Source organism: Puma concolor, chromosome F2 (assembly GCF_028749965.1).
Source record: "Puma concolor isolate L17-30 chromosome F2, mPumCon1.1.hap2, whole genome shotgun sequence".
Classification (NCBI taxonomy): domain Eukaryota; kingdom Metazoa; phylum Chordata; class Mammalia; order Carnivora; family Felidae; genus Puma; species Puma concolor.
Window position 1 is genome coordinate 66,275,078 of NC_141684.1, and position 25,221 is coordinate 66,300,298.

A 25,221-nucleotide genomic window follows, 5' to 3' on the forward strand; every position below is an offset into this window, starting at 1 on the left:
GAATGTGTTTCTAAACATTACCATAATTGGTGATTCAGACATGTTCCATGAAAGCCTTGAGTATTCTTTTTGTGGTAAGAAGGCAGATGGTTGCTAATATACAAGAGAGACAGAATAATAGTTTCAAAAAGGTGTTTCTAGCTTAAGGGTAACAAAAATCATTAGTTGGCTTAGTGAGACAAATAATCTTTACTTAGTGTTTATTTGGTCTTATTTTCCATCAGTGAAATGCAGGAACCATAGTACTTTTAACCTGCTACTGACTTTACATACATCATTATTTGCAATGATTTTACTGAATGCCTGCTGTTTTATATAAAGCAATAGGTTAATATTGACAGTTTAATTATTCACTGCTGGACTTCAGCTCTAATTTTCACGTATGTCAGAAAAATTCCTTAACTCTTTCATCCTGTTTTACTTAAACAAACGTGTGTGTGCACACACACGGGATTCTCTTAAGATATTTGTAAAATTTCCAGATAGAGGGGTCTTTCTCTCTTCAGGTCTTTTCACTGTTTGGGGAATTATATGTATTGAACCAATAATTCAGTGGCTAGGAAAAAACCGTATTTATATGATTAGTTCGGGATTTAGATGAAGTTCATTGATATCTAAGGCTTTCCAGGGCTATAATGGATGATGATTGAACAAATCCATGATTTGTTACAGCCAGTGCATGGAAATTGGGTTTTCTGTATGTTCACAGATCTGATGCAGAAAGAGATTGAATCATTTAAATATGTTGATAGCTTTCACAAAAGCAGTATCAATAATGGTTACAAAGAAAGCAGTAACCTATTCTGATTCATCAGACCAGATCTAAAGTGTGGCTTTCTCAAAATACGGCCTGATGGTTTTATTCTGGTTAGTATGTTTCTGTGGTTATTATGAATGTAAATAATTTTACATGTTTATAGCTAATACACCTTTCTTCAGGAAAAGTTAGTATAGCCTTGGATTTGATTATACTTTAATGTTTTTATGTAAAAAATTTAACATATATTCAATTACATATTATAATTTTAAAGTATATTCAATTAGTATATATATTAGCTTAATTAGGATCTTTATTTTTTTTCTGCATCTTAGAAACTTATTGCTTATGGGCACTTGACTGGCAATGCTCCAGATAGTACAACACCAGGCAAAAAATTAATTGATAGAATTATTGAAACCATTTGTGGCTGCTTCCAAGGTCCTCAAACAGATGAAGGAGTTCAGTTGCAAATAATAAAGGTAATTGATTATATAGTGAATTTGTCATTGTGTGTGTGTGTGTGTGTGTGTGTGTGTGTGTGTGTGTGTGTGTATACATTTTAAAGTTTATTTAGTTTGAGAGAGAGAGCCCATGCCAGCAGGGGAGGGACAGAGAGAGAGAGGGAAAAAATCCAAGCAGGGGCTCAATTCCACAAACCATGAAATCATGACCTGAGCCGAAATCAAGAGTCAGATGCTCAGCTGACTCAGTCACCGAGGCATCCCTCTATATATTTTTTAAATCAGAAGCCATTTATGTTGGATATATTTGGAAAGGTCATTTTATGTGCTTTCCATCGCTAATAGAGGTCATTTAGTTGCTTTTTAGACCCCATATGAGTGGATTTTGTTGAATGCCAAGAGTTCACTAGTGAACTATATTTCTAGGTCTGTTATTTTGAAGGTCCCAATTTAGGCTGTGGCTCCCAGAGTCTTCCAGAGTATTTTGGTTTCTGGAATGTTTGCCCTACATATTCCGTCTTTTGAGCTTTAGGGTTCATATGATGGTCCTGTGACCCCTCTAAGTTTCTTGTCTACTTCTGGATCTCTTGTATTCTGCCCTCTAGACCCATGCTTCACCATGTGAACTATTTGTGCATCAGCCTTACTGATTCCCTTGCACCTGTTCATTTGCTGAACATGCTCAGCCAAACTTTCTTCTGGGTTTGTGCTATAATACACCTGGGTGATCAAACTCCTTTAAAGAAAAGTCACTCAGTTGTGTTTTTAGTCTGTTATAAATATTGAAGTCTTAATATGACTGCTAATGGTCATGGTGATATGTTAAGCATCAGTAAAATTTTCTTGTACTTTTAGTACTTTTGAAATCATTTACATGTATAAAGTGTTTTTCAAGTGTAGATAAAGCCCCTCTGAGCCTTTCAGTTTCATAGCTGTAGTCACTTCACAAGTTATTCTAAAAATGCTGTCCAATCAGTTGGCCTGTCATTTGCAATTTATTTATTTATTTTTTTAATTTTTTTAATGTTTATTTATTTTGAGAGAGACAGAGACAGAATGTGAGTGGGTTAGGGGCAGAGAGAGAGGGAGACATAGAATCCGAAGCAGGCTCCAGGCTCTGAGCCATCAGCACAGAGCCTGACACGGGGCTCGAACTCACGAGCCATGAGATCATGACCTGAGCCGAAGTTGGATGCTCAACTGACTGAGCCACTCAGGCGCCCCCTGTCATTTGCAATTTAATATCAATCATGGTTTATTTAAAATAAACTCAGTGCTGACTTTGTGTAGTATTGTACAGCATAAAGGACAAAAGAGTCCTTGCTCTTGAGAAATTGCATGTACCCTAATCTGTGAACATTCATACAAAGTTTATTGGGAAATTCACTTAGGATTATTTTAAATGCTTTATTCTAATTTAATCTGATACTTGAATGCTTTATTCTGTGTGTAAACATCTTCACCAACAACAGCAGTATATTTATTTAGTCTGATCTGTGAGAACCATCTCAGAAAAATTTGGAAGTGAATAAGACAGTAGGTACCCTCCAAAGTTGACAGCCTTATTCAACAGATATGTCATATGAAGCATATGTCTTAGGAAGCATATCTGTGTTCTGCTGGACAATTAGTGCTGTGCATTTTAATAGACTAATAGTTTTATAAAAATGAAACTTGAGTGTTGAAACAATTTAATTGTATAGTTTTCTTGTGTTCTGGGTTTGGGAGGATTATTTGGAAATTACTGCCAGTTGATAATACATATTCAAGGTTAGAAATTCGGTTGGGTGTATACTGAAAATTCTGTTCATGTGTACTTGAAAGTGCTAATGGTATCTAAAAGTTTTAATTCTAATATAAAAATACTCATATTTTTGTGCTGAAATGCAGGATGCAGAAAATTGCTTTAACTGTGTCTTTCTTTTTAAAGGCTTTACTTACTGCAGTAACATCGCAACACATAGAAATTCATGAAGGAACTGTCCTGCAAGCTGTGAGAACATGTTACAATATCTATCTAGCAAGCAAAAATCTCATCAATCAGACGACAGCCAAAGCTACTCTTACTCAGATGCTAAATGTTATCTTTGCACGCATGGAAAACCAAGCAGTAAGTATTAAAAAACAGAGATTGTAAAGAACACCACAGGTACCAAATATAGAAAAGAATTTAGAGAAATTATAGTGAAATCTTTGGTACTTGTAGAGAAGAATGTTTTTCATTTACAGTTGTACTTTAGTGAAGATTTGTGGTATTATTTTGCTTTGTTTTGAGGTTAACTGACTTGTTTAACTTTGGAAAAATATATTTTTAGTGGTTGACAAGTAGAATTTGAAAGATATTCATTGTCATCCTCATGGAAGTGTTAATAGATTGGTGATACTTTTGTACTCAAGTTTAGTAGATGAGTGTAATGTAGCTATAATGCTACCTGATTTGATCTATTCTGCTATAAAATATTTAGTCATTGAGTCCTTTCAAAGTAAAATGTGTATCTACATTGATGAAATAAATTTTGGGGGGCTAAGAGATCAGCTAAAGAATCATTTTATGTATTCTTTTTACTTGTTTAGGTCTACATAATTACATATCAACTTCTAACTTTTTTTAAAACTGATTTTAAACTTTAGATATTACAGAGAGATCCCCTTACCCGTCTTTCTTTAATGCCAGTGTCTTATATAACCATATTATAATACTTGTACATTACTGTTAAATAAACTACAGAGCCTACTTGAATTTCACCAGTTTTCCTACAAATATCCTTTTTTTTGTTTCAAGTTCCAATCCAGGATCTGACAATGTACTTTTGAGGGATACTTAAACCATTTTTTTTAAGGTACCTCAGTTTGCTTTGTCTGATGTTTTCTCATGATTAGACTGACATTGTCCAGTTTTTGCTAGAATACCTCTGAAGCACTGTTGTGTCCTTTTCAGTGCATTGTATCAGGAGTTCATGATGTTGACATGTCCTGTTACTGGTAATGTTAACTTTGATTACTTGGTTAAGGTGGTATCTTCCAGGTTCCTCCACTGTAAAGATCTTGGAGTTACCTTAAAACTGTGTAAATATCCTGTTTCCTTCTTATATTTCCCCATCCCCATTTTAACTATCCTTCAGTGGATCTTGTTGGCAACACTTATTACTGTGGTGTTTCCCTAATGGTGATTTTCTGTTGATCTCTTCTTCTTTATAAACAAGAGTTATTCTTCTGTATCTATTAAAAGAATTCTTCTTTCCTATATATTTTTCAATTTTTTATTTATATTGGTCTTTACTCATAGATATTTATTCTGTTGGTTATAATTCAGTGCTATTATTTATTTTGTTGCCCAGATTATTCCAGCTTTGGCCTTGTGTACTTTTTACAAGCTCCCATCCTTTTTTGAGTACCTCCTTACTTCCTGTAATCTCAAAATGTTCCAGGCTCATTTTGAATTTTTTCTCCTTCAGCCCTAGAACCAACCACTTCAACAGGGAGTTTTGGCTCCTTCAATTGGAGAATGGTAATTAGAAACCAAAATCTGAGTGCTAGGTGTATTCATTGCTACTGAGATGTTATTGCTTCTAGGCCCTCTCAGCAGATAGAGCTAGGAAAGATGTATCTTTATAGTCCCTCTTTCACCTAACCCCACACCTATATGTCTGTATATTTTTATACTGATACATCTTTCAGTCCAACATGACAGGGTTCATTTCAGCCTTTTCCCTTTACTTATTTGTAACGTCCTGTCTCTAAACAATGAAAAGTATGGCTTTTATTTTCTATGATACAGTATTTGTTGAGTCCTATTATCCACATAAAATAGTTTTAGAATAGTTAACCCATACCACTGTGAGAAACAAACTTACTAAGTAGATTACAGCATTTATTTTTTTTTAACGTTTATTTATTTTTGAGACAGAGACAGAGCATGAATGGGGGAGGGTCAGAGAGAGGGAGACACAGAATCTGAAACAGGCTCCAGGCTCTGAGCTGTCAGCACAGAGCCCGATGCAGGGCTCGAACTCACGGACCACGAAATCATGACCTGAGCCGAAGTCGGCCGCTTAACCGACTGAGCCACCCAGGCGCCCCAGTTCTTTTAGCCTTATAAGATTCATTCAAACTATTGTTTTCTGAAGTTACTTAGGTTCTTTTTTTTCTCCACACTCTTCATGCCATAATGTTAATTCCTTTATACGATTAAATTAATTTATTATTGCTTGTTTTTCCTTTTCTTGGTTAGTTTTAATTGCTTATTTCTTGAGTATGTTAAACAGGACTATGATTTAACACAGCTACACAAAAGGTATACTCAGAGGACTACTCCTCCTTCATCCCTCTGACTCCATTCTTCTTCCCCCTTCTTCCTGCCCCTTGGATGTTGCTAATCTCTTTTGTTTCTAGTTTATCCGTCCTGCATTTATGTAACACAAATGAGCAGATACATGTATGATTTCACATATCCTCTTTCTTACATGAGAGGTAGTAGCATACTATAGTAGTTACGTATCATTGCATAACAAATTACCCCAAACTTCAGCTGCTTAAAACTTATCATTTAGCTGCTTATCTCTCAGAGTTTCTGAAAGGCCAGAATACAGTAGTGGCTTAGCTGGGTGGGTATGGTTTGGGTTCCACATGAAGTTGTAGTTCCCTGCATGGATCACAGTGTGATCTGGTGCTGCAGTCATTTAAAGGTTTCATTGGGCTAGAGAAGACACTTCAGTCTTACTCATTTGGCTTTGGTGAAAGGTCTCAGTTCTTTACTGCCTGTTGTCTGGAAAGGCCTGAGTTTTGTGTGGATCTCATAGGGATGCGCACAGCATGGCAGCTGGCTATCTCCAGGGAAGATGATCAGACAGCAACAAAACAGAAGCTACAGTGTCTACTTTATGATCAGAAGCGGGTACCCAGACCATCCCTGGTACAATGTGGGAGGGGACTTTGCAAGGAAGTGAAAATCAAAAGGAGAAATCATTGGTGACCATCTTAAAGGCTGGCTACCACACATACTATACATCTTTCTTAGTACTTTGCTCTTTTCACTTAGAAGTATGTCCTGGAAATCATTCCATATTACTTTTAGATCATCTTTTTTGTAGGTGTATGGTACTCTGAGATGTGCTGTAGTCTATTCAGTCACTCTTCTACATATTGACATTGGATCCTTTCTAGTATTTTGAAACTACAAATAGTAGTTGTACTGCTTTTTTTAAAGAAATGAATGCATATAATCTTTTATCACTTTTTAATGGCAGAAACATGAGAAAAGTTTTATTGGTTTGACTTGTTCAACAAGTTGTTTTTTTTTTTAATAATTTATTTTTTAATTTACATCCATGTTAGTTAGCATATAATGCAACAGTGATTTCAGGAGTGGATTCCTTAAGCCCCTTACCCATTTAGCCCATTCCTCTCCCACAACCCCTCCAGCAACCCTCTGTTTCTTCTCTATATTTAAGTCTCTTATGTTTTGTCCCCTCCCTATTTTTATATAATTTTTGCTTCCCTTTCCTTATGTTCATCTGTTGTGTTTCTTAAATTCCCATGAGTGAAGTCATATGATATTTGTCTTTCTCTAATTTCACCTAGCATAATATCCTCTAGCTCCATCCACATAGTTGCAAATGGCAAGATTTCATTCTTTTTGATTGCCTAGTAATACTCCATTGTGTGTGTGTATGTGTGTGTGTGTGTATATATGTGTGTGTGTGTGTGTGTACACACACACACACACACACATACACACCACATCATACACACCACACATACATACCACATCTTCTTTATCCATTCATCCATCAATGGACATTTGGGCTCTTTCCATCCTTTGGCTATTGTTGATAGTGCTGCTATAAAAATTGGTGTGCATGTGCCCCTTTGAAACAGCACACCTGTATCCCTTGGATAAATACCTAGTAGTGCAGTTGCTGGGTCATAGGGTACTTCTATTTTTAATTTCTTTAGAAACCTCCATACTGTTTTCCAGAGGGGCTGCACCAGTTTGCCTTCCCACCAGCAGTGCAAAAGAGATCCTCTTTCTCTGCATCCTCACCAATAACTGTTGTTGCCTGAGTTGTTAATGTTACCCATTCTGACAGGTGTGAGGTGGTATCTCATTGTGGTTTGGTTTGTATTTCCTGGATGATGAGTGATGTTGAGCATTTTTTCATGTGTCGGTTGGCCATCTGGATGTCTTCTTTGGAGAAGTGTCTATTCATGTCTTTTGCCCATGTCTTCACTGGATTGTTTTTTGGGTATTGAGTTTGGTAAGTTCTTTATAGATTTTGGATACTAACCCTTGATCTGATGTCATTTGCAAATATCTTCTCCCATTCCTTCGGTTGCCTTTTAGTTTTGCTGATTGTTTCCTTTGCTGTGCAGAAGATTTTTATCTTGATGAGGTCCCAATAGTTCATTTTTGCTTTGGTTTTCCTTGCCTCTGGAGATGTGTTGAGTAAGAAGTTGCTGCAGCTTAGGTCATCGAGGTTTTTGCCTGTTCTCTAGGATTTTGATGGCTTCCTGTCTTAAGTTTAGGTCTTTAATTCATTTTGAGTTTTTTTTGTGTATGGTGTAAGAAAGTGGTCCAGGTTCATTCTTCTGCATGTTGCTGTCCAGTTTTCCCAGCACCACTTGCTGAAGAGACTGTCTTTATTCCATTGGATATTCTTTCCTGCTTTGTCAAAGATTAGTTGGCCATACGTTTGTGGGTCCATTTTTGGGTTCTCTGTTCTGTTCTATTGACCTGAGTGTCTGTTTTTGTGCCAGTACCATACTGTCTTGATGATTACAGCCTTGTAATACATCTTGAAGTCTGGGATTGTGATGCCTCCAGCTTTGGTTATCTCTCTCTCTCTCTCTCTTTCTTTCTTTCTTTCTTTCTTTCTTTGTTTTTAATTAATATAATTTATTGTCAAATTGGCTTCCATACAACACCCAGTGCTCATCCCAACAAGTGCCCTCCTCAATGCCCATCACCCACTTTCCCGTCACCCCCACCCCCCATCAACCCTCGGTTTGTTCTCTGTATTTAAGGGTCTCTTATGGTTTGCCTCCCTCTCTCTCTGTTTGTAACTATTTTTCCCCCTCCCTTCCCCCGTGGTCATCTGTTAAGTTTCTCAAGATCCACATATGAGTGAAAACATATAATATCTGTCTTTCTCTGACTGACTTATTTCACTTAGCATAATACCCTCCAGTTCCATCCATCCTGCTGCAAATGGCAGGATCTCATTCTTTCTCATTGCCAAGTAGTATTCCATTGTATATATCATTTGGTTTTCTTTTTCAAGATTGCTTTGGCTATTCGGGGTCTACTCTGGTTCCATACAAATTTTAAGATTGTTTGTTCTAGCTCTGTGAAGAATGCTGGTGTTATTTTGATAGGGATTGCAACAAGTTTTTATTATATTACTTATGTTCCTAGCACTGTTCTCAGTTTCAGTTGTAGTGATGGGCAAAACCAACTTGACTACTACCTTGAAAGATCTTAAAAACTGTGGGGCATAGAAGGGAAAGATAAACCTTAAACAGATAATCACACAAATAAATATATAACTGAATTTTGATAAAAGCTGTGAATATGTTTCATGTCATGAAGGGTATTTAGTTCTGTGCTATGTAAAATTATAGAAAAAAAAGACAGGAGAGAGAAAGAAAAAAAAGTGGGGAGCAGACTGATTTAACTTGAACATTTGCTAAAATATTGTAAGCTAGAAGTCTAATTCACTTACATATACCATTAATAACCTTTCCCTTCCCCCTACTCATATAAAACTTTCTATAAAATGTTTAGGTCTAAAATATTTTCAAAGGAGAAAATGCTAATTTCTTTCTATAGAACAGTGTTTTTTTGCCCCTGAAGCCACACTTGAGGCTCTTGATTATCATGACTGGGACGGGGAGGCTGTTACTGGCACATAGCAGGTAGAGGATAGGGACATTGCTAAACACCCTGCAGTATACCACACAGTACCCCTCCACAACAAAAACTATCTCACCTAAAATGTCAATAGTACTGATGTTGAGAAACCCATCTAGAAACTAGGGAAGTGTATAGAAAATGTTTAAAGGTTTATTTTCATGCAATAACATTGCTTTTTTTTTAAGGATATTTCTAGAGTTATAGAAACGCTAGAATAAATAGAACTAGAATTGGACACCATGCCTGTAGGTGATTCCAAAGCATGTGCTTGTTCCACTAAACCACATTGCCTATCTGTTGAAGCTTAGCCTGAGGGTGGGATTGGATTGCAAGGCATAGGTTCTTCACTGCTACTTTTGAGATTGACTTTCTCATGAATGGGCTAAAGTATCAGTCTGAAAATTCTGTTCTGATTCCAGCTGTGCAAATAGTCATGTGCATCATTTTCTTTATCTGTAAAACATGGATTTAGACATGTTTATTATAAGGAATTTTGGCATTGGCACTTTGGGCATTAAAATCTTTTAGTTTAAATATATTTTATACATTCATATAATTAGTTCTGGTGTTTCCACATAAAATGGAATATTACTAAGAAATATGAAATGTTCTTATTTGACAGAGTATTTACCATTATGGAAATTAATTCTGTGAGAATCATTCTTTTTTCATATATATATAAAATTTATTTATTTATTGAGAGAGAGAGAGAGACAGAGAGAGAGTGTGCACAAACTGGGGAGGGGCAGCAGAGAGAGAGGGAGAGAGACTCTCAAGCAGGCTGCATGTTGTCAGTGCAGAGCCCAGCTGAGAGGGCTCGAACTCCTGAATTCTGAGATCAAGACCTGAGCCAAAATCAAGAGTTGGATGCTGAACTGACAGCCATCGAAGCATCCTGTGAGAATCATTCTTATTCTTCAGTTATGAGGACCAAAAGAGTTGTATCTGAAAGCAGTAAAGTGCTAAAAAATGAAACTCTGTGATTCTGTTTGTTACTGGTTTAGCATCTTACAAGTAAGCCAGTTTTACAGGTGGTATTCTATATATAATAATGACAGGTCTCTTAAACATTTGTTGATATGATTTTTTCATCCTTATTAAGATGACTGGACAGAGACATTTAAGTACTCATTATGATTTTATTGTATGTAATTTTATTATTTTTACTTAAATGACATTTGACAATGTGACATAAGAACATGTTACAGAAGAGTATACACTGAAAATTCCCTCTGACCCTTGTTTCTAATTTGGTCATTTCCTAACCCCCCCCCCCCCCCCATAAGTAACCATTATCATTGACTATTTTCTTGTGTATCTAGATTTCATTTGTTTATGTATGTATAAGTAAAATGAGTGTGTGTTTTATTTCCCCATTCACTTTTTCCCTCCCTTAGTGAAATTTTGATTTTAGGAAAATCCACTGTTTGCATTAATCCAATTATTATTCTGAGACTATTAAAATTTATTTCAGTTTTGTAAATTTTGCTTAGGTTATACAGTCACATGATTCAAACACCAAAAATAGTGAAGAGAAGATATGTACTGAAAGACTTTATCTCTGTTTTTATGTACCAATTTCCGTCCCTCTAAGAAGTAACCACTGTTACTTGTTCTTGTGTGTTTTTAGTATATTTTATGTTCTTTGCTTCTGATGGACTACAATTTCTAATCCCAGAGACAAAATGACACCTTTATATAAAGGATTTATAGTTGAGCATAACATTATCCTTCCAAATTTTAAACAACTTATTTTACTAATATGGGAAATTATTTCTTTCCAGTTGCAGGAAGCCAAACAAATGGAAAAAGAAAGGCATCGGCAGCATCATCATCTGTTGCAGTCTCCAGTAAGCCATCATGAGCCTGAATCACCTCAACTTAGATATTTGCCACCTCAAACTGTTGATCATATGACCCAAGAACATGAAGGGGACCTTGATTCCCATACAAATGATGTGGATAAAAGCCTTCAGGATGACACAGAACCTGAAAATGGATCTGATATTTCCAGTGCAGAAAATGAACAGACTGAAGCTGATCAGGCAACTGCAGCTGAAAGTAATCTTTTTGAGAAGGGGTTGTGGGACATGTTAAGGGAGAGTGTAGGCATGCATGTTTGGGAAAGAAATGTGGAAAGGGTAATGTGATTTAATGGATAGCAGACACATGGTGGTTAGTTGTGGATGTTTTCCATCCTAGGTAGTGAATTTAATTGACTTCAAAATACAGGATATCTATTAATACTATGCATTCACTGGCATCTCATGAGCAGTACAATTTACAGACTTGTTTTGGAGAAGATACATGTTACTAAAGGGGGTCTTGAATGTTTGTTACCATGTCATATAGGAACTTCACTTTTCTTAAAAGTTTCACAACAAACAAAAGATCTGTTTATAAGATTTTCTGGAATGTGACTGCAAGTTTTAGGGCATCAATGTGTTACTGGTTCAGAAAATACTATTGTCTAAAAGTACTGAAATTAAGTATAAAAATAGAGTAACCACCTAACATACAAAAATATTTTTATATCCTGATGTATAGTAAGCCCTAAAATTGAGATGTTCTCTGATAGTATTTTTCTGAGTAAATTTATTTGTAAGAGAAAGGTTAGAAGGGGTACCTGGATGGCTCAGTCAATTGAGCATCCAACTCTTGATTTTGGCCCAGGTCATGATCTCCTGATTTGTGAGCTCTAGCCCTGTGTCAGGCTCCACACTGATAGCACAGAGCCTGCTTGGAATTCTCACTCCTCTCTTTCTACCCGCCCCCCCCACCCCCCCCCCCCCCCCGCCCCAACTCATGTGCATTCTCGGTCTCTTAAAATAAGTATTTTTTAAAAAAGAAAAGGGTTGCAAGATTACAAAAATTAAATTACATTTATTTATTTTACTAATTTGTTTCTCTAAAAATAATCACATGAAGTCATTTTTTTTTTTTCCTCCCAGACATTATTTTCAGCTTTAGCTAGTTTATAAAACTGCTAGGGAGTTTTGTTGTTCCCTTTGTTTCTTATTAACTTCCATCAAAAAATGATGGAAATTCTGTTGCCTGTTTACTATGTTTGCATGGAAGTAGGATGGTTAGGTCTCAGTTACAGTTCATCTGAATTCTGTATTTTTCTTTGAGAAAGGACTTCTGTAATATATTTTCAGCCGTTGATTTTTTTCTACCACATCTTTTTTATAATGTAATAGTGGGATGAACATCAGCAGTGGCATGATTAGATGCCTTTTTAATGCTTTTAATAGTGCTTTACTCTTTATTTTAAAAGGGGTAACTTTGGGGTGCCTGGGTGACTTAGTTAAGCGTACAACTCTGGATTTCGGCTCAGGTCGTGATCTCGCGGTTTGTGAGATCAAGCCTCACATTGGTCACATATTAGTGACTGTATATTTAGTTTTGTTGAAACTAACTTTCAAACTCTAGATAATTTTAGGCAGCTAGAGGACAGAAATACAAAGCTTAAGGGTGGCAGAAAAATTATCTGTCAAAACATCTTATATGTTTTTACTCCACCGAAGAATCTTGTGTTATTACCGTATTTAGATTTTTTATAAAATAAGTGTACTGATTGGTATGCTTCTTTATCAGATATCCCCTTGTGGCATTCAGTATTCTGTAGAATGTAGCAAACAGTAGATTAGGAGCAGTGAACAATAGGGAGGACAGGTTTCTGGAGGGCAGTGTGAGTGGGGATGAGGGTGTTAGCAGCACTATCAGCTAATGTGCAGTCTGATGCTGTTTGGAGTAGGGCAGAACAGGGTCCTTGATCCCAAAGCGTCCGAAAATGTTAATTGAGCCTTCCTGAGGTATTTGCAACATTTCAAAACAACCAGTAGAAATCCTATTTTTATCTGCAAGCTAACTCTGGAATGTCAAGGTTTATCAGTTTCTCTTAAGCTGTTCAGAAGTTCTCTTGGGCATATATGTCTGTCTGTTTGTTAAATTGGAGAATTAATCCTTTTTTATTTATTAAATTTAGTTTTACATTGGGTATATAGATTGGTTTGGGGAAGAAACAGTAAGGAAGGGCTGGAATGCACTGTTGGAGGCCCACATGGCCCTGTCTCTTTGTCTTCAGAGACTTCACAAATACAAAGGCACATTATTGATAAACGGAATTGACCAATGCAGGCTTTAGTTACATTTAACATATTACTTGATAAGTATGTCAGACATGTTAGAAATCTTTCATTCAAAATACTTTAAATGTTTAGCTTCTGAAGGAATAATCTAGAAAATTTGCTTAAGTTGAATGATCATTTAATAGTTTGTCAAATGAATCATTTTTGAAATTGACTTAAATTTATAAAATATTGTAAATTTGGTATAGTTATGAATTCTGAATGTTTAACTTGTAATTAATTACTTCTAGTTTCATGTTATCCATTGGATTTTCTTTTATTCTTAATTGTTTAGCAAAGTTTTTAATTTTAAATGTTTGGTAAAAGTTTCCAAAAAATTCAAATAATGTTTTCTTGGATTTTTATTTTTTAAAGCATTATCTAAAAATGACATATTATATGATGGAGAAAACCATGACTGTGAGGAAAAGCCACAAGACATTGTACAGAGCATTGTAGAAGAAATGGTGAACATCGTTGTTGGAGGTAGTGTGTTTCACTCAAAATTAGTTTATTCTTTGATATTTCATCTAACTATGGAGACTATTTATATGTGGAACAAAAAGGGCAAATATATAAGCTCTTTCTCAAATTAGAGTGTGTGTATAGAAAAAATATTTAAATGTTTTTAATTATCAAAGAATTAACTCTCTCTTTTTCTCTAGGTTCGGTTACAGTCTTTTATAATAATCCGTTACTCCCCCTCCCCATTGAGAAAAAGTTGATGCCATTTCATTGCTTTGTTTTTGTGTTTTGATGGTAGAGATATATTCTTTATACTCCTAAATGCATGAAACTTGATAATGAAAATATTTAAATTGATTCAGTTTTGAGTATTTCATGTCTTTTTTTTGAAAAAAATTAGGCTTTCTTATACCTTTATTGTCACAACCAAGGTATAATTGATACAGGGGCAGGTCATATCTTATGGATATATCTTTGTAATACTATAAAGATGTTTTATTACAGTTTGTTAGGATTTTATCTCCCATTTTCCATAAATAGTATTATTTATAGATAGCATTAGATTTGAGACTAATCCACTGAAGCTTATTTAATTCATGGTATCTTGCCCAGGACTAAGCATAGAACCTTGCTACGTATACTTCTACATATATGATTAAATGTATGTACAGTATGGCTCTTGAATGAGAAGAATACTGTTTCAGCCATACTAACTCCCTTTTATATTACCATTCTTTCTAAGAATATCTTTTCTCCTTTAATGAAACACTAGAACCAGGCATTCATCTGATTGCCTTCTTGTTTTTTCATCTTTTCATTCAGCAAATACTAAGGAAGTACGTACAGTTGTGTGGCACTGTAGGAGGATACAAAAGTTAATCCAGGATAGACCATGCTCTGGAAGAAGGGGGTTCTGGAATGTATGTATGTAAGACTAATACAAGGTATAAAGTGATAAGTGCCGTTAGAAAGAAATAGCTAACATCCTATTAAAATTTTGTAAAAAGTGATTATTTCTAAAATGATCCGGGAGGACTTCATGTAGGTGATGACACTTGAACTTAGACTATATGGATTCACACAAGTTTGGGGAATGGTATTTAATGTATTGGAAACTCTGTTAGTTCAGATTTAGAGGAGAGGATGGTTTGGGAATCGGCAGGTGGTAGTTTGGCTGAAGTATAGAGTATGTGATGTCATACAATAGAAACTAAGGTTAAAGAGATTTTTTTTTTTAATGTTTATTTATTTTTGAGAGAGAGTGTGAGCTGGGCAGAGGGGCTGGGGGGAGGGGAGGTGCAGAGAGACAGGGAGACACAGAATCTGAGGCGGGCTCCAGGCTTTGAGCTGTTAGTGCAGAGCCCGATGCAGAGCTTGAACTCATAAACACCATGAGTTCATGACCTGAGCTCAAGTCAGATGCTCAACTGACTGAACCACCCAGGCGGTCCTCTTTGTTTTTTTTTAAGGGGGGCAGGGAAGAGAGGGAGAGGCAGAACTTTAAGTGGGCTCTGCGCTGTCAGCACATAGCCTGAGTGGGTGTGGGGCTCAAACTTGGAACCATGAGATCATGACCTGAGCTGAAATCAAGAGTTGGACACTTAACTGACTGAGCCACCCAGGCACCCCTAAGGTTAAAGAAATCTTAAGCTTACTAATTTAAAGTTTAGGATCTTAGACTTTATTCTATCACAAAATGAGTTACCATTATGAATTTTTTTAATTAATAGATGGAATGATTAGAATTATTCTGTTAGAAGAAGGAAGTGCGGAAGTAGAAAGTACAATAGGAGACCAGTGCTGTAATGGAATCCTCAGCAGGACAGAAACAGTGGAAATGAAGAAAATGTGAATGAGAAGTGAGATATCGAATGTTGAATCAAGTAGGCTTTGCAACTGGGGTGCCTGGGTGGCTCAAGTTGGTTACTTGTCCAACTGTTGATCTCAGCTCAGGTCATGATCTTATGGTTCGTGGGATTGAGCCCTGCGTCAGACTCTGCATTGACAGCGCAGAGCCTGCTTGGGATTCATTCGTTCATTCATTCAATCTCTGTCTCTGTCTCTGTCTCTCTCTCTCTCTCTCTCTCTCTCTTTTTCTCTTTCTCTGTCTTCCCCTCCCCTGCTGGCTCTCTCTCAATATAAATAAATAAACTTAAAAAAATCATTAAAAAAAAAAAGACCTTGCAACTGATTAAATACCTTGCTGAAAAAGAAATTATAAGGTATGTCAAAGACCCCAAGAATATCTCAAGGTTTTGTGATTTACTAGAGGGACTCATAGGACTCATCATATAATTATACTCACCACTAAAATTTTTACCATGTAACAGTACGATACAAAATCATCAGAGGGAAAAGACATGTGGGGCAATGTCTGAAGGAAATCAGGTGCATACTTCCAAGAGCCCTCTCCCTGTACAAGTCACACAGGAAGCGCTTAATTCCTCCACATCAGATTGTAGGTGTTGGCTACCAGAGTAGCTCATTAGACTAAGTGCCCAAAGTTTTGTTGGCACCCTCTACTTGCATGTACCCAAATTTCAGATTTCCAGAAGGAAAGCTGTATTTAGCATAAACCACATTATTTGTACAGTTTAGGCACAGTAAGCCACTCTTAACTAGTTCTGGGAATAGTGCAAACCCTTCCAAAATGTAGTTCCAGGTCCCAGCCAAGGACCAACCTTGCAAGCAGGCCTTTCTAAGGATAGGCAGTCTTGGGCCTGCTATGTTAACTCATCTCTGCTTTGGTGGTATCCCAGTTTCTGAGTCTAAATGGGTAGGTGGATGGTTGTGGAATTGGTAGAATTAAATTATGTTGGAGGAAAAGTTGGCTTGGGAGAAAAAATTACTAATTTTTTACTGCACCATCCATGTGGAAATTTTATGATACACATAATAGAAATCTAGAAATCTGGCCTAAGATATCAAGACAGGTGCTATAGATGGGAGTCATTTTGTTATAAGTTAGTAGTTAAAGCCATAAAATCATTGAATGGGCAAGTATAGAGACTAAACAAGAGGCCATGCTCCTGGGAAGTCTGAATTTAAAAACAAAAACCCTTGTAAACTTACAGTCAGGGAAGAAAGAGCATTATGTGCCCATGCATTCTTTAGAAGTTTAGTAATACATGTTAGGGGATGGCGAATTATGTCTCATGAGCTAAATTTAGCCCATTGCCTATTTTTGTAAATATTGCTTTTTTAGAACACATGCTTATTTATGTATTGCCTACAGTGGCTGTCTTTGCACCAGGGACCATATGGCCTGCAAAGCCTAAAATGTTTACTAACTGGCCCTTTGCAAAAAACTCTTTACCAGTCTTGAATACATATCAATACAGAGTGTGAAGTGAAATTTCTTTGATTTTTCTGCAACTTTTTACTTAGAACATTTTCATACCTAGAGAAAAATCCAAAGAACAGTGCAGTGAACACCTGTATGCCCTTTCTCTGGATTCACTAGTTGTTAAAAATTTTGATACATTCATTTTATGTGTGTTTAAATAGACCTACACACATACGTGTATGTAAATGTGTGTGTTTTGCTTGCCTTTGCTGAACCATTTAAAGATGGGTTATATATATCCTGATGCTTTACTCTGTTACTTCAGCATATCTTTTCTAAGAATAAAGGCATTCTCATACATAACCATAATTCGTTTTCACACCTAAGAAAATTAACACTATTTCAAGGATATCTAATATAAATACTACATTTTATAATGTTTCCAAATTCCCAAATCGTCTCTCTTATATCCTTTTTTTCCTTTTCCTTTTTAAGTACAGGGCCCAATCTGGGTACGCTCACTGCATTTGATTGTGTCTCTTTGGTCTCATTAGTTTAGAACAAGTTCTCTTGTCTTTCCCCCCATCTTTCATAACACTTACCTTTTGTTAAAGAGTATGAAATTGTCTTGTCGAATGTTATATATTTTGAGTTGATAGGGCAGTTTCCTGACTGCATAGGTAATGTTGGTACTTCTTATTACATCATGTTATGTTAATTGATAAATAACAAGTTACCCATATTAGTGATGATGTTTGATCACTTGGTTAATGATGAGCACTAGGTCTCTTCATTGTAAGGGAGCATTTTTCCCTTTATAACTATAGTTGACCATTCAATAATGAACTGCATGAGTGCACTATATGTGGATTTTTCCCCATAAATACAGTACTATGAATGTATTTTTCTTCTTCTTTTTTTAATGTTTATTTTTGAGAGAGAGGGAACAAGCAGGGGAGGGGCAGAGAGAGAGAGAGAGAGAAAGAGAGAGAGAAGATCCTAAGTGGGCTCTGCACTGACAGCACAGAGCCTGATGGAGGGCTTGAACTGACAAACCGTGAGATGATGACCTGAGCTGAAGTCAGACACTCAGCCAGGTACCCCATCTTTCTTTTTGAAGTGGGCTTCACACCCAGTGCGAGCCTTGAACTCACGACCCTGAGATCAAGACCTGAGCTGAGTTGAAGAGTCCAGCACCTACTCAGCCACCCAGGTGCCTTTGTATTTTCTCTTTCTTAATGATTTTCTTTATATTTTTTCTAGTTTACTTGATTGTAAGAATACAATATATAATACATGTAATATACAAAATATGTGTTTATCGACTGTTTATGTTATCAGTAAGACTTCTGGGCAACAGAGACTATTAGTAGTTAAGTTTTGTGAAGTCATAAGTTATATGTGGCTTTTTAACTATTTGAGGGGTCAGCACTCCTAATCCCTGTGTTGTTCAAGGGTCAACTGAAAGAAATAATTTGAGAGTGATAGGTTGAGGTCATATGAGGATCCATCCACTTAGTGGTTTTAGCATCCGTTGATGATCCTTGACTTCTTTAGATACTACATTGGTTGCCAAATAGTGATTTCATGATTCTAACATTAATTGACGCTTTTCTATAGATAAGAGTGCTTCCCCTTAAAAAAAATAATACTGTGAACTCATGAATTCTTTTGTTATTCAGTGTATTATAATCATTTACCGTCATTATTCTTTGTTCCCGATTTGGCTAATAGGAATCCAGCTCCTGTGTCTTTGTGATGTGATTCCATTATCTTGGAGCACTTCTTGTTTTCTGGAGCAGTGAGATGTTTTAAGTTAAACGTTCGACTTCCTCTTGCCTCAGCCCTGGAATCAGTTAGTTCTTTGTTCTTTTTAGTAGGCAATTGTATTTAGAGACTAGGTGTGCTAGTGAGGTGTCGTTACTTCCTGGCCTTTCTAGTGTACTGAGATAGATCTACAATCACAAATCATATTGATAGTTGTAGTTCACATCCAGTGCCACTAGGTTTCTCTTCATCTTCCTGCATTTCATATTTGTATCTCCCTTTTCCCAGCATTTCATATTTGTATCTCCCTTTTCCCACAGTAAAATCCCAGATTCTCAGCAACAGTGTATCATTACCAGCAACAACTAATTTAAAGTTCAAAAAAAAAAAAAATTACATATGTATTTAGTACATTTTCTACTAATGGTGAATAATAATACTATTTATAATTACAGAATTTACAGTAGTAAACTGTATTAACTGTTGATTTAATGTAATTTATTTTTGTTTTTATTTTTTATTTTAGAGAGAGAGCCAGCGGGAAGAGGAGCAGAGGGAGAGAGAGGGAATACTAAGCAGGGCTTGATTGATGCAGGGCTCAATCCCACAACCTGATTTTTGCAAAAACTTGACCTGAGCCAAATCAAGAGTCAGACACTCAACTGACTTAGCCACCCAGGCGCCCCTGTTTTGTTTTGATTTCATTGAAGATCCTATACATGATTCAAAGTCAAAATTACATAAAATATGACTCAAAGAATTCTTTTATCCATTCCTTCCTTTGCTGACATACCTTCCATAGGTAGCCACTTTCATTACCTTTTAGTTTATCCTTTATGTGTGTGTGTATTTCTCCCAGAGTAAAAAGCAAGTATTCTGATTATTTCTCTTTGGCAAAACACTGTATGTCTCCTCCCTTTTTTTTTTTTGGTCCCCCTTTTTTTCGTTTAATATATTCTAGGAATCCTTCTATTTCAGTTGATAGAGATTTTCTTTCCTTATTTTTTTTTGTCTCTTGACTCTATCACGTGGATGTATCATAGTTGATTTAACCAGTCCACTACTGACAGGAACTTTGGTTGTTTCCAGTGCTTTCCTATTACAGATATTGCTGCAGTGAGTAGCCATATACATCTGTATTGTTTTGTATTTGTGGGGGTTTATCTTGAGGGAAGATTCATAGAAGTGAGATTACTGGGTCAGGTGGTAAATGAGTATGAAAATTAATTAGCTGTTGCTGAATATCCCTTCACAAGTGTTGCACCATTTTGCACTCTTACCAGCAATGTGTGAGAATTCCTTTTTATCCATAATTGCCAGTGGAATTTAAAGTTTTGTATTTTTGCCAACCTGTTAGGTGAGAACTCTTAGTTTATTTTTTTTTTAATTCTAGTGCATTTAATATTCAGTGTTCTGTTAGTTTCAGGTATACAGTGTAGTGATTCAGCAATTCTGTACATTACTCAGGGCTCATCATAAGTGTACTCAATCTCCTTCACCTATTTCACCCATCCCCCACTTCCCCTTTGGTAACCTCCAGTACTCTATATTTAAATGGAGTCTGTTTATTTCTTTTTTTCTTTCTTCATTTGTTTTGTTTCTTAAAGTCCACATATGAGTGAAATCATATGATAATTGTCTTTCTCTCACTTATTTCACTTATCATTACACCCTCTAGATCCATCCATGTTGTTGCAAAAAGCAAGACTCCCTTCTTTTTTATGGCTAAGTAATATTCCATCGTATAGGCATACCACATCTTCTTTATCCATTACTTAATTGGGTTTTAATTTGCATTTCTGTATGAGTGAAATTAAATATATCATATGTAAGGGCCATTGTATTTCTTTTTTTAGTGAATCATCTATTCATGTCTTCATTCTATCAGGTTTTCATCCTTCTGTTATCCTTGATTTTTTTCCCTTAATTTTTAAGAATCCTTTTTACATTAGGATTCTGTGATATATTTTATGAATATTTTCTTTCAGTTTATTATTTTCCCAAGTCTTTTGACTTTGATACACTGCTCTGAAGAGCATTCTTGTTATAGATATCTTTTAGCACTTTAGGATACACTTCTAAAAAAAGGAATACTTTGATCAAAGTGTATGGGCATTTAAAATGTATATGTAATGCTGTTTACTATCACTTTGCTAGATGGATTGTATCTTATTTTAATTTGTTTTTGATTACTTGTAGGGTCAAAACACAGGGAGCAGTCATTATTTTTGTAGGTTAAATGTTGGCAGTTTCATGGTCCAAATGAGTATCTATGGGTTATTTATACTTTTCTGAATTGCCTATTCATGACTTCTTAGCGATTTCCTTTCAGTTTTTTGGTTTCTCTGTTCTGATTTCAAGATTTATTCATATTAAGAAATGAACCCTTATTCAGTGCATTTTAAATATTTTTTTCTAGTCTTTGTTTTATTTTCATTTTGTTTAGCCTTTGCTTAGGTTATTGTTCTGAGCAGATATTTGACCACATAAAAAATTTAACAAATACTGCCTTTTTCTTTGTGAATTCTGTTTTTGTCTTGCTTAGAATGGATTTTACCACAAAACTACAGAAATAATCTGCTATACATTTTTCTAATACTTTTTTAATTTTTTGAATTCAGATCTTTAATTCATCTGAAATTAATTTTTCGTGTATAGTATGAGATTGCATAGCTAACCTATAGAATAATCCTTTCCCAATTAATTTGAAGTGCCAATTTTATCCTACATGATTCTGCTGGAGTTTTCTCTGTAGTAACATTGAGCTATTTATTTTTATTCAGTGTTGAATTGTTTAAAATATTTTAATTTTATAGTACATTTTAATCTTTGTAGTGCAAGTCCCCCATCCCCTTGCCAGTCAGTTTTTGTAAACATCTGTTAAGTGTATGCTACATAACTTTAGAGCCAATTCATTCAATTTAAAAAAAAGTTTATTAGTGATTGGAGTTATATTGTATTCTTAACTTGGGGAGCTGCATCTTCTTTGTAGTATTGAACCTTCTTATCCAGACACAGAAGTTCATTCAGTCAAATCTTGTATGTCACTCAGTAAAATTTCATTGTTTTCTTTCTTTGGCTCCTTCACATTTCCTGTTAAATTATTTCTCTGTTTTTTGTTCTAGTTGTTTTAAACAAAAATTTTTTTTAATGTCATTTATTTTTTGAGGGAGGGAGGGAGGGAGACAGAACACAAGTGGGGGAGGGACAGAGACACACACACACACACACACACACAGATGTGAAGCAGGCTCCAGGCTGTCAGCACAGAGCCCAACGTGAGGCTCGAATTCACAGACCATGAGATCATGACCTGAGCTGAAGTCAGATGCTTAACCGACTGAGCCACCCAGGCGCCCCTTTTTTGTTTTAGTTTTGATAGTATTTTGGATGAGTTTTTTCCTACACTTCCTAATTTATTTTTTTCATTTTAAGTTTATAAAGTCATATATAAGATTACTTTATTACTGCATCTTCTCAGTTGTTTCTTCCTTATATTTGCCCTTTTTCTTTCTTTCTTGGTGAGATTTGACTTAATGTTCAAGGATCTTTTTGTGGTCTTTGTCCTGTTTTAGTCTAGTGATAACCATCCTGCTAGGGTGAATGCCCATGTGGGCAGCTGTGCCATTTGTCTTCTGTCACTCTATTTGCTAAGTGTAGATGACGTATTTCTTCCCATACACCTGAGCTACTTTGCCAGTTTGCTGACCTCTTTTGTGTCCTCATACAGCCTGTACTTCCTCATCCTCTGGGTGTGTGTGGATCGAACTGTGTACTTCTGTGTCAGCTCTTTGGAAAGAGGAGAATCTCCCTGCAAATATGGGAAGGTGCATTGAAATGACTTTTACAGTTCTTGCTCTGGTCAGAAGTCACAAAGGGATTGAACTTCATTTTGACTGTTGGCACTTAAGCAATGACCACAAACAATTCCCACTTCCTAATTTAATTGGAATATAGAAAAACCCTTGTTTTCCATATTTACCTCCTATTTATTCATCTTCTGAACTCTGATATTTTCTAAGCATTTTTTATTTGATATACTTGGGTTTTCTTGGTGAAAATTTTGTATTTTTTTCTTTTACAGTATTTATTCCTCATTTTTGTCCTTTTGTTTCTATTATATAACATTGGTTCGAGCCTCATTTTGTTTTTAACATTGCTGTATTTCACTAGTAGGTGTGATAATTGCTATTGTTTTTTGGAGGATACTCTGTCAAATTAAGTATATGAGTGTGTGTGTGTGTGTGTGTGTGTGTGCACGCACGCGCGTCTGGGTGTGATTTTACTTTTTTTTTTTTCAAATCAGTCTTAACTTGAATTTTTTCATACCAGTGAAAAATACCAGACCAGCAATTATCAAACTTACTGATGAAATATAGCAATAATGTTAGAAACATCGCATCTGTCTCATTTATATTTCTCCTAGTAATTTCAGTGGGATTTATCAAAGGAGAAGTTAATTTTTAATTGACTCTATTTACCATCTTGAAAACAAAAGTCTACACTTAATGTTTAGAGAACAGTTAGAGGAGAAAACAGAGAGAATAATAATATCTAACTCTATTAAGTACTTTCTGTATATCCCAAATGACTTTATTTGCTTTACTTACATTTATTCATTTAATCCTCCCCAAGCACTGGGATGTTTAGGTGCTGGTACTATTCTCTTTTTTACAATGAGAAAATTGAGAGATTTTAAGTTAACTTGTAGGAAGCAGTAAAATGAAGATTCCAACTCAAGGATGTCTGGCTTCAAAACCTGAAAATAAAATCATAGAATGTTTTTGATTTCTTTTGAGAAATATACTAGGAAGGGAAGAAGAAAAGTATCATCAGTGAATATTGATTATTCCTCTTAGAAATTTAATAAAAAGGAGAAAAATGGGCAGTAGCAGAGGTATAGCAAGAGTTAAAGGAAGATTTTTTCCAGTGAGAAGATTTGAGTATGTTAAGTAATGAGGAAGATTCAGTCATATACATGAAAATGTAATGTTAAAAGAGAATACTTGGGGAGGGAAGACACAAATGAATGCAAGAAGAGATGAATTTGAGGGTGAATGAACAGTTCACTTTAGAAATTCAAAGGAATATTTTTTCCCCTGAAATAAGAGGGGGAAAAAATTATTGGTGTCAAGGAGCTTTATGGTAGGACAAGGGAGATTGAAGTAGCCTACCTACTTCTTAGTTGAGTTACCTAACTTCTTAACTACGTAGAATGTGAAAGTCATTTGTTAAGGGAAAATGGTGGGGGGAGGCAGTGGGAGAAGATGTAATTAGGTACTGAGAGAAAATGGAATAAGCTTTGAGGGATTATCCATTTCTGATAGTCGTTATTAAATTTTTTTACTTCTTCCAGAGAATTCTTTGCTATTAAACATATATGTAAGATATATGTAATAAATAACATGTATTTAAAAGCTGCAATAGCATTTAGCACATAAATACATATATATTATACACATAATATATATATAAGAAGTTAAGATAGTATATTTAGCATGTCTAACACTAGCATGTTAAAGCTCCAGAAAGGTCTACTGGGAAAACTAGTGTCTTATTTTGTGCAGCACAGAGCTTCCCAAATATATTTTATCAGTATCTTCATGTACCAGTTGTTAATTGCAAAACACACTTTGAAATTATCCAGTTTAATCTATCTAGGATATTCTAATTTGGAGAGCAGAAAGCAGCTTTAGAGTAGGGGCATGAACTTTCATTACTGAATCAATCAGAAATTGGGCATATATTACCATATATCTACAGAATTATAGCTACCACTTATTGTGAATCATTTATGTTCTTTATGTGTTGTGTGTGTGTAGGGTATGTGTGTTTTGGTGATTTCCTCATTAACATTATTTTTGCTGCTGATGAAGAAACTGAGACAAAGAAAGATGAAATAAGTTATCCAGTTAAATGGGAAAGACACGATTGAAACATAGGTCTTTCCTATTTCAAAATCTACTCAGTATAGTATATTTCCCTTGCTTATAGTTCTCTTTTGATTGATAGCATAAAATGAGCAATTTCCTGCTAGTTATGGCCACAGACATGTATGTATTTCTTTCTTAAAATAACATAATTATATCTACAGTAGTTACAAAACTTGGTATTATTTGTAATATCTGTTCTACCAGAAATCATTTATTTCTGTTTATATTAATTAAAAGTATGATTATTCAGAGTGACATACTAAAAAATATTCAGGGGTATAGGCCATTTTTTCCATATATGTGTTCCAAAGAATATGGAGTTATTAATAGGTATTCTAAAAAGGGGAAGAGGAGCTCATTGTAAAATAAATTTTGGAAACACTACATATCATATATTCTCTTTGGAGAGCAAATTAAAGACTGTAATAAAGAAAGCTATTTCCCAGTATTTCTCTAACTTGCTTGATAATGGGATATTTTTTTTTTTTGGAAGACACTGTCTTAACA

The 25,221-nt window shown here is 35.4% G+C and overlaps 1 protein-coding gene and 1 pseudogene across 4 annotated transcripts in view; one reads left to right on the plus strand and one right to left on the minus strand.

Moving 5' to 3' along the window:
* ARFGEF1 (ARF guanine nucleotide exchange factor 1) overlaps positions 1-25,221 on the plus strand; it is a 151,163-nt gene that overhangs the window by 53,507 nt on the left and 72,435 nt on the right. For 2 of the 4 annotated variants that reach the window (XM_025922849.2, XM_086695373.1), the window contains exons 4-7: positions 1,093-1,239; positions 3,152-3,331; positions 10,918-11,194; positions 13,639-13,749. In XM_025922849.2, coding sequence (XP_025778634.1) covers positions 1,093-1,239; positions 3,152-3,331; positions 10,918-11,194; positions 13,639-13,749 — 715 coding nt within the window. Of the gene's footprint in view, positions 1-1,092; positions 1,240-3,151; positions 3,332-10,917; positions 11,195-13,638; positions 13,750-14,550; positions 14,653-25,221 lie in introns of those variants that run through there. The other 2 variants (XM_086695376.1, XM_086695374.1) reach the window with 2 other exon arrangements.
* LOC112859581 (large ribosomal subunit protein uL24 pseudogene) lies at positions 22,246-22,672 on the minus strand (annotated as a pseudogene).